This window comes from Dipodomys ordii, unplaced genomic scaffold (assembly GCF_000151885.1).
Source record: "Dipodomys ordii isolate 6190 unplaced genomic scaffold, Dord_2.0 Scaffold18, whole genome shotgun sequence".
NCBI lineage: Eukaryota > Metazoa > Chordata > Mammalia > Rodentia > Heteromyidae > Dipodomys > Dipodomys ordii.
This window is the reverse complement of record NW_012267234.1, coordinates 8,560,316-8,570,977: the sequence shown is the minus strand read 5'-3', so window position 1 is coordinate 8,570,977 and position 10,662 is coordinate 8,560,316. Positions and strand designations below refer to the sequence as shown.

General features: G+C 41.7%; 1 protein-coding gene across 1 annotated transcript in view; it reads right to left on the bottom strand.

The window, feature by feature from the left end:
• Tango6 (transport and golgi organization 6 homolog (Drosophila)) overlaps positions 1 to 10,662 on the bottom strand; it is a 171,325-nt gene that overhangs the window by 78,803 nt on the left and 81,860 nt on the right. The window contains 2 exon segments of the mRNA XM_013012670.1: positions 3,418 to 3,475; positions 6,978 to 7,493. Of these exon segments, the coding sequence (XP_012868124.1) occupies positions 3,418 to 3,475; positions 6,978 to 7,493 (574 nt within the window).

Below are 10,662 nucleotides of genomic sequence, written 5' to 3'. Positions count from 1 at the left end.
TTTGTTTTTTGGGGTCCAGTCATGGGGCCTGAACTCTGGGCCTGGGCGCTGTCCCTCAGCTCTTCAGCTCAAGGCTAGCGCTCTACCACTAGAGCCACAGCGCCACTTCCGGCTTTTTTTCTTTTTGCTTATGTGGTGCTGAGGAATCGAACCCAGGGCCTCTGGCATGCAAGGCAAGCACTCTACCACTGAGCTACCTTCCCAGCCCCAGTCCGTGAGACTCTTATTCCAATTAACCACCAGAAAACTGGAAGTGGCTCTGTTACTCAAGTGGTAGAGCGCTGGCCTTGAGGTGAAGAGCTGAGGGACAGCGCCCAGGCCCAGAGTTCAAGTCCCATGACTGTCCAAAAAAAAAAGAAAAAAAGAAAAAAAAACAAGAGAAGAAAAGAAAAGAAAAGAAAAGAAAGTCTTATGGACTTTCTTGCCCCAGCTGGCTTCAAACTGCAATCATCCGATCTCAGCCTCCAGAGTAGCTAGGATTTCAGGCATGAGCCACTGGTACCTGGCAGTTCCTGCTTTATTCATTTCTATGATTTCTTTCTTTTTATTTTTTTGATTAGTTGTGGGACTTTAACTCTGAGCCTGGGCCCTGTCCCTCAGCTCTTCAGCTCAAGGAGAACACTCTACCACTTGAGCCATAGCGCCACTTCCGGCTTTCTGATGGTTAATTGGAAATAAGTGTCTCACAGACTTTCTTGCCTGGGCTGGCTTTGAACCGTGATCCTCAGATCTCAAGTCTCCTGGGTAGCTAGGATTACAGGCATGAGCCACCAGCACCCAGCTTCATTTCTCTGATTTCTGTAAGTACCATTCCATATCACATAACCTCATGTGGCCTCTTGAGCACCATGGGGCAGAGCCTCCAGGGCTCCTCTACCTCTCTGCATTAGGTTAATTAACTTTCTCTCCTGAACCCTCTACTATGGGTGAGGAACCTCCAGCTTTAGAGTGGTATAAGCCTGTGAAATCATTTGATCTGTGGCAGGTCAGGTCGGATACCTATGCTTTTTATCAGTTGCCTGTGACCATCTGCCTATATTGACAATCTGTTTTTTGTTGTTGGTGTCTGTAACTGGGGTTTGAATTCAGGGTTTCATACTCTGAGCTTTTCTGCTCAAGACTGGAGGTCTAACACATGAGCCATATCTCCATTTCCTGTACTGATAATTTTGTGTGGCCCTTGTATGATGCTATAACTATCCTAATGGCAGAAAAAAGTTCCCCATCTTGCCTGATTTCACATAACTTGTCTTTTTACCTCCTTGGGTGGTCATTTTGTTTCCTTTGAAGGATTTGTTTTACCTTTCAATCTCAACACAACTCACAGTTAATCTAAAGTGTTTTGTATATAATAGGTACACAACATGTTTGTTGAGTAAAGAAAGAATTCCTAGGCTCAGGCCTTCATCACTGTATGTTTTCCTCTCTGCATTATCTCTTAAGCTTCAAATAGTCTGTATACAACAAACCCAAATTGCATCCAGAAATAATAAGCCTGTTAGAACCTGTTCCCACTTCGGTGTTCTCTGTGAGCCTTGCTTTTGGAAAGTAAACAGAACACACAGTGTGAACTAGTATGAATTCTGCACTCTCTACATCCACAGACTGTGCTATAGGTCTTGGCAGTTTATTCCACTACAGGAACAGAGTGTATTTTTTAACTTACAAGCTGGACTACATGACTTACTTTGGCCAACAGAATGAGGCAGAAATGACAGGATGTTATTTGAAGCTTAGGTCTAAAGAGGCCTCTTGATTTTTTTGCTTGCTCTCTACCACTTCCAACATCATCTCCATGAACAGGCCTGGAAGATTACTGACCAAGCACAATCAAGAATGTATGCATAGAGCCAGCCCCAAGACCTGCAGGGAGAAGCAGAGCTTCCCAGTCAAGCCCAGCCTATATCTGCTGAACCTCAACTGGTTTGTAGATGCAAAAATGCTATAATAATAAATGATCTGTGTTTTAAGCCATAGAATGCTTGAGTAACTTAAGTAGCAATAACTGATAACATCAGCCTACTTAAAATTTAAATCTGAAACCAGGCACCAGTCGCTCACAAGTGTAATCCTAGTTATTCTGGAGGAGAATCAAGTCCAAGAGTCTCCATCTCCCAAATAACCAGTAAAAAGCATGGCTGCTGGTGTGGCTCAAGTAGTAATGCTCTAGCCACAATGCTCTGTGTTCAAGCTATGATACCAGAAAAAAAAAAGATTTAAATCTAAAAAGTTATGCATATTACCACCAGCAATCCAACAAAAAGTAACTATATATTTTTTTTCTTTGGGTCCGGTCATGGGGCCTGAACTCTGGGCCTGGGCGCTGTCCCTCAGCTCTTCAGCTCAAGGCTAGCACTCTACCACTTGATCCACGGCGCCACTTCTGGCTTTTTTCTTTTTGCTTATGTGGTGCTGAGGAATTGAACCCAGGGCCTCATGCATGCAAGGCAAGCACTCTACCACTGAGCCACCTCTTCTGGCTTTTTTCTTTTTGCTTATGTGGTGCTGAGGAATTGAACCCAGGGCCTCATGCATGCAAGGCAAGCACTCTACCACTGAGCCACCTTCCCAGCCCTTTTTTTCTTTTAATAGGCTTTTCTTTTTTTTTTTTTAATTTCTATTTTTTGGGTCCGGTCATGGGGCCTGAACTCTGGGCCTGGGCGCTGTCCCTCAGCTCTTCAGCTCAAGGCTAGCGCTCTACCACTTAAGCCACAGCGCCACTTCTGGCTTTTTTTCTTTTTGCTTATGTGGTGCTGAGGAATTGAACCCAGGGCCTCAGGCATGCAAGACAAGCGCTCTACCACTGAGCCACCTTCCCAGCCCCAAAAGTAACTATCTTATAGAACTGAAACCTTTTCATACATACATGGGCAATTGAGACCGTGAGACTTTTTTTTTTGGCTGGTCCTGTGGATTGAACTCTGGGCCTGGGCACTGTCCCTGACCTTCTTTTGCTCGAGGCTAGCATTCTATCACTTGAACCACAGCATCACTTGTGGCTTTTTTGAGTACTTTATTGGAGACAAAAGTCTCATGGACTTTCCTGCCCCAGCTGGCTTCGAACCGTAATCCTCAGATCTCTGCCTCCTGAGTAGCTAGGATGACAGGTATGAGCCACCAGCACTCAGCCGAAATTAAAGTCTTAAGTCCATCCAGCTGAGAAGATGGTGACTGAAAGGCTGGTTGATGGCCTTTAGAGCCCCAGTTCTTGACAGCACCTGGGGAAACTGAGTTCCTCCTATCTCCTATGTCTATCTCCTATCCTGTTATGAAGGTTACCTAATTTTCTATACTCTCTCTAGATTTAGAACCCACGAAGTAATGGAGACTTAGAGAATAACAAAGAATCCCCCAAAAACTAAAATTATTACCAAAAAATTCCACAGATTCAAAGTCCTTTAACCAGGACTAACTTACCCTGAATTGCAGATAGATACACAAAAGTGTCCTCATGTTCCAAGTTCTCCAAGAATATCTAGAACCACAAACACGGAGCAATATGAATCACAAAGGACCCCTTTACTTGTAGCCTCAAAAGAGTAAAAGCTTTTCTACTTGTAATAACTAAGAGCTGGTCTGGCTTAGAATCTAGCCAAGAAAATAGTCTATGTGCTTTGAGGTCTAATTTTTATAACAGTTAAAAAGTGGAGAAGTAGGAAGAGATACTTCTTGGAGTAGTCAAGTATTTACTAGCAGTAGTCATGGAAATCAGTATCAGGAAGAATAATTCTCAACATTTTTCTGTCATCCAAATGACCACATTCTCATATATGATGTGACAAACTACAGAATGTGACACAAGAGGTAATGTGTAGGGGTTCTGTGCAATTGGCAGCACAATCTGATCCTGTTTTCGTGCACTAACAAAGCATAGGCAATTGCAGGTGAGATAGAGATGTTATTATTGAAATAACTTTGAATCCATTTACTTTATTTTTTTTAACAAATCTTTCACATTATAGTCTTTCAATTGACATCAGTAATACATGACTCAGAATACATCTTGTAAATCAGGAATTCCCTAGGGTGTCAACCGCAGTGGTTATAGATTATCTAGAAGATGCTGTTATGGTGGCATGCTAGGTTCTGAATCTAAGAGCCAAGGAAAGATTGGCCATGTTCCTTCTCCTTGATGTCTAAGGAAAGACAAGAGTATCTGCTCCATGTAGAGTGCCATGTCTCTTTTGCATAGTCATGTTTTATAACATTGCTGTCTCTGCATCTTATGTGTGTTAGGGAGAGTCTAAGATTAGGCAATTTGGGAAGATGGTCAGGCTGGAATGTGTAGGGAGTAAGAAAAACTTAATCTAGGATAGCAGCCAGGGAAATAAAGAATAAGATATATTTGAATGACTTCTTAGAAAAAAGAATTGACAGTACTCAGTGATTGATTATGTATAGCAGATCAATGTTAAGTAAAGTTAAAGAAAATTACAAATATATTCATAGCATTCAGCAGCTCAGGTATAGTCAGTGATTTTTTTGTTGTTATTGGCTGTGGAGCTTAAACTCAGGGCCTGGGCTCTGTCCCTGATCTTTATTACTCAAGGCTGGTGCTCTACCACTTTTAGCCACAGCACTACTTCTGGTTTTCTGGAGGTTAATTGAAGATAAGTCTCATGGACTTTCTTTGCTCAGGCTGGCTTCCAACTGCGATCTCAGATCTGACCCTCCTGAGTAGCTGGGATTACAGGCATGAGCCACTGGTACCTGGTTTCCAAAACCCTTTTGATCAAAGTAAAGATTAACTATAAAGCTAGGTGTTGGTGGCTCACGTCTATAATCCTTCCTAGCTGGTCAGAAGGCTAAGATCTAATGATCAAGGTTCAAAGCCAGTCTAGGCAAACTCTCAAGACTTTTATCTCCTATTAACCAGCAAAAAGCCAAGGCTAGAAGTGTGGCTCAAATGTACTTTCCTGCCTGGGCTGGCTTTGAACCATGATCCTCAGATCTCAGCCTCCTGAGCAGTTAGGATCACTGACGTGAGCCACCACTGCTCAGCTAGTCAAGGTTATTTTTACTACGAAAACATGCATTTAAGTTTGCAGCAATATTTCAGAGTCAGAAAATCCTCAGCATATTTGTCTTTGTTTTTCTCATTTAAAAAAATGGGATGCTACCAAAATTATAATTGTATGAAGATTATAAACAATGTCTATAAGATTATAAACAAGGTCTGTAAGGCATATGACCTGGTTCAATAGACATTGTTATTATTACTATACAATTAATAATAATAACATTTTTTCAATTAGAATTATAATTTTTAGTCTAATGGCTAGGGCATATGGAATAGATCAGCACTGTCCTGAAGTCTCAAGTGTTTAAGTGAGTTGTCTAAGAAGCTGACCTGGGATTGGTTCCCCATCAGTTGTTTCAAGATCCTTGCTCTTAATGTCTAACCCATACTGAGGCAGAGAAAAAAGATCCTCACTAAGCATTATTGTTCTGTTGTGTAATTCTAGAATTTACAGCATTTTCTCTGTGATGGAGGAGATCCAGTCTTTTTTTTTTTTTTGTCGGTTGTGGGGCTTGAACTCTGGGCCTGAGTGCTATCCCTCAGCTCTTCAGCTCAAGGCGAGCGCTCTACCACTTGAGCTACAGCGCCACTTCCGGTTTTCTGGTGGTTTTTATTGGAGATAGGAGTCACACGGTCTTTCCTGCCCGGGCTGGCTTTGAACCACGATCCTCAGATCTCAGCCTCCTGAGTAGCTAGGATTATAGGCGTGAGCCACCAGCGCCTGGATAGGAGATCCAGTCTTGCTCAATGCTTTTCTACAAGGGGCCAAGAAAGACAGGTGACTTCCCTAGGATTGATACCTTCCCATATCTGGGAATTTGCTACTGTTGCTCTTTCTTTCAGATGCTCAGACTTTACCAGTTTGTAAAGGTCATACCAAGATTTACATACCCTAGAAGACTGCAACACTGTTTCTCTGCAGTATTTCTTGCCTATATGGACTCAGTTCATGTTCAATGGATTAGCCCTGTCTTCCAAGTCTTTTTTTTTTTTTTTTGTCGGTCATGGGGCTTGAACTCTGGGCCTGGGCGCTGTCCCTCAGCTCTTCAGCTCAAGGCGAGCGCTCTACCACTTGAGCTACAGCGCCACTTCCGGTTTTCTAGTGGTTTATTGGAGATAGGAGTCTCACGGTCTTTCCTTCCTGGGCTGGCTTTGAACCGCAATCCTCAGATCTCAGCCTCCTGAGTAGCTAGGATTACAGGCGTGAGCCACCGGCGCCCGGCTCTTCCAAGTCTTTACTATGCTTAAGTCTTTCTTTTTTTTTTGTTATTGTTGTTGTGTGTATGGCTTGAACTCAGGGACTGGGCACTGTCCTTGAGCTCTTTTGCTCAAGCCTAGAGCTCTACCACTTTGAGCCACAGCTCCACTTCCAGTTTTTGAATGGTTCATTAAATAAAAAGTCTCATGGACTTTCTTGCCCTGGCTGGCTTCAAACTGTGATTCTCAGATCTCAGCCTCCTGAGTGCTGGGATGACAGGTGTGAGCCATTGGTGACCAGCTTGCTATGACTAAGTCTTGTTTCCTCACACCAGTTACAAGTTCCTGTAGGAAGCTGGATGCTATGGATCATGCCTACCTACTTGGGAGGCAGAGACTGAAGAATCACAGTTCAAGTCCAACCCGGGCATAAAAGTTTGGGAGACTATCTCAACTAATGGCTGGTGTGGTGGCCCATATTTGTCATCCCAGCTACGGTAGAAGCACAAATAGGATTACAGGCCAGTCTGGGCATAAAGTAAGATGCTACTTCGAAATAATACAAAAAGAGGCAAGCATAAAGCCTAGAGTTCAAACTCCAGTATCACAAAATGAAAAAAGGAAAGAATGGAAAACTTCCTGGAGGATAATCCAGAACAGTGCTTCATACTCTGTAAGTGACCCAAAGCCACTTGAATTGAATGCATGCTCTTGGACAGGGCCCTCGCTGTGCCCCAGGTCTTTGTAGTATTCTACTCACCTGGAGAAGCCTCTCTTGCCTCTCAAGGGCTTTTGCTTCTCTTTGCTCTATCCATTGGGAAAGTGTTCGTAGGGCAGCAGCTCGAGTTGGGATCTGAGGGTCATAAGCAGACAAAAGAACCTCTTGGAGCTGTTCTGTGGTGATACTTCCTGATTTCTTATTTGTGATAGTGCTGGGCTCGCTGTCGTCTTTAGGAATGAAAGGAATGTTATACTCCTGGCCCATTTGCAAGGATTTCTCACGGTTTTGCTGTTGTTCCAGGTGGCTCTGAGCTACCCCTGTGTGTCTGTCATGACTGGTTTGTTGCTGCTTTTCTATTTTCCCTTCTGGATCTTTTCTTTTCAGGGTACTTTGGGCGGCCACACTGACAGACTCAGTGGCAAAGGCTCCATGGGTAGAAATGGTGATACGGAGATCAGTAGCGAGTTCCTGGATGACAGGGTCAGGGTATGTGTTGGAAACCTTCTCCAACAGAGGGAGCAACTGCTTCAGGACTGCAAAATCACTTGACTTCAACTACAAAATGAAATAAAAGATGCCAAGTTGAAATGAATGTGGAAAAATGTTAACAGAGCCTAAGCCCAGGAAACATATTCTGAATATAAAGGGTAAAGGTTACATCTTGTTCACAAGGCAATCAGATATTACCTGTGTCAAACACTCAATAAGTATAGCTAACATTCCTGCAATACTTGCCAGCTACAGATACTTTTCCAAATTAACACACACACTCATTTATCTCCCATGAAACAAGTTTCTCTTAGTTCCTACATTTTAAACAGGGGAAACTAAAGCATAGAATACTTAAGTGATATGCCCAAGGTAAGAAACCGGAAGACAGTTAAGATTTTAACCCAAGAAGTCAGACCCTAAAGCCCATATTCTTGCTTAATATCTTATACATTTTCCCTGGAATAAATCAAGCCATTTTTGTGTGTGATCTAAAGAGGCAAGTCAGCAGATAAAGGCACCTTAGGTTTAGAAGGGATCAGGCTGATAACTGGCAAAAAGGCATTTCTCCTAGAAAACAGGAGTAGAAATGATGTAAGAATCTTTTTTGGGGAGTAGACGGGAGGATTTGGTGACTAACACCTATAATCCCAGCTACTCAGAAGGTAGAGAACAGGATGATTATGGTCAAAGACTGGCTTATGTAAAAAGCATAAGATACTATCTAAAAACTAAAACAAAAAAGGGTTGTTTGTGGCTCAAGTGGTTGGGTGTTGACCTGGCAATTACAAGTCTACAGGTTCAACCTTGTGAACAACAACAACAAAAAGCTAATAATACCACATTATCTACTAGGAAAGATACACATATATAGCCAGTAAGAAGTAATCCTTTTCCAATAATGACCACAGGCTGCATGAGGCTGTGAAAAACTGAAAACCTCAGGGGATCTTAAATACTTTTGGAGACAAGGTCAAAAGAGTATTTACTATTTAATTATTCATTCATTATCCAACTAAATCAGTCAAGCAACTAACCATTTTCTGGTAACTTGAATAATCTCATTTTATACTGTAAAACCACAGAACAATTATCCTTTACTTTTCCTACCACCTTCTTGAGAAAATGATAATTTAAGGTATATGTCAGATTTTTATCAGGAAATACTACTTTATACTGCCCTCAGATTTGTTTATACAATTAGAAATTAGTGCAAAATGTACACATGGTAGAATTTCTAGCTCTACAACATATGTTAGCTTATCTTTATGTATAAAACAAGTAACTATTCTGATGTTACTATATCTTAATGGGAAGGATATGCATGTCTAAAGTAAATATGGCAAATATTTAAGAAAAGGGTTGCTGGGTGCCGGTGGATCACACCTGTAATCCTAGCTACTCAGGAGTCTGAGAGCTGAGGACCGTGGTTCAAAGCAGGAAAGTCCATGAGACTGAACTTCAATTAACCACCAGAAAACTGGAAGTGGCGCTGTGGCTCAAGTGGTAGAGTGCTTGACTTGAGCTGAAGAGCTCGTGGACAGTGCCCAGGCCCAGAGGTCAAGCCCCATGACCAAAAAAAAAAAAAAAAGATCAAGTTTTTCTGAGACCTATGTGTAATTGGATAAGACCCTTTAGAATAATTTTGCTAGCATTATTATTATGCTAAATTTCACTTAAAATGTCTCTAGAGTATTACGGACTTTTTATTTTTAAGCACTGAAATAGAACTATTACCTACAATCTAGATGGCCTCTTATTCATTTCTATCATACACAACAACTCCTTTTTTAAAATTCTGCATGAAACATAGATCAATGAGAAAAAGACCCTCATGCCTATAAACAACCAACCTTTGGCAAAGAAGCACTACAATAGAAAAAAATTTCTTTTCACAAGCTGATATAAACAAAAATACATCTGCACAGAGACCTTACACCTTTCACAAAAATGAATTCAGACCTAAATGGAAAATATAAAACTACAGAAGGTCCTACAAGGTAAAATAATATTAGATCTAGATAGCCTTGTGTATGGCATGTTTTTAAATATGACACCAAAGGTAAAGTCTATGAAAGAAATATTAGTAAGCCTGACTTTGGTAAAATTAAAAACTTCTGTTCTTTAAAAGAGTGTCAAAAAATAAGAAATGAGCTATAGTCTGGGAAAAAACATAGCTGAAAAAGGAGTATTAAGCAAAATATGGCAAGGTTGTAAACAAGAATCTACTTCAGTAGTTTGGCAGGGTTGTTTTTTTTGGGGGGGTGGGGAGGAAGATAGTACTGAGGATTGAACTCAGAGCTTCCAGTTTGCTAAACAGGTGCTCTATCACTTAAGCCATGGTCCCAGTCGATTTTGCATTGATTATTTTCAAGATAGGGTCTGGATTGATGCCCCGCCAGTCTAGGCTGCAACTCCCCTACTGTGATGTCGCTGTGGATGACAGACACATACCACTGCACCCAGCCATTGTGCTTCCCCTGTGGCTGGGATAACAGATGTACATCACCATGTCCAGTTGAGATGGGATCTTGAAAACTTTTATGCCTGAGCTGAAGGTAAACCATGATTCCTCAATCTCTGTCTCCTAAGTAGCTAGGATTACAGGCCTGAGCCAGTGTCCAGTTTAGCTTGGTAGTTTTTGTTTTTTTTTGGGGGGGGTCCAGTTGTGGGACCGGAACTCTGGGCCTGGGCGCTGTCCCTCAGCTCTTTAGCTCAAGGCTAGCGCTCTACCACTTGAGCCACAGCGCCACTTCCAGCTTTTTTCTTTTTGCTTATGTGGTGCTGAGGAATCGAACCCAGGGCCTCAGGCATGCAAGGTAAGCGCTCTACCACTGAGCCACCTTCCCAGCCCTAGCTTGACAGTTTTTTAAAAAATAAAAATAAACATGCTTAGACTGAGTATGAACTCTTGAGTTCAAATCTCAGTACCAAAGAAACTGAAAATGCATTTACTGTACAACATACCTTGATCTTTATCCAAACAAATTGAAAACTTTTGATGCTTATGACAACCCTAGCCATATTGGCAAGATGTTGCTTCACAAGGAGGTTAGATAAATGAACTGTAATACATGCAGACAACAGATAACCTCAGCACTTAAGGAGAGCACACACACTACAAGCCATGAAAATACAGAGAAGATCCGTAAGTGCATAACAGTAAGTGAAAGAAGCCAATCTAAAGAAACTGCATATGGTATAATTCAAAGTACATGACATCCGAACAAGGAAA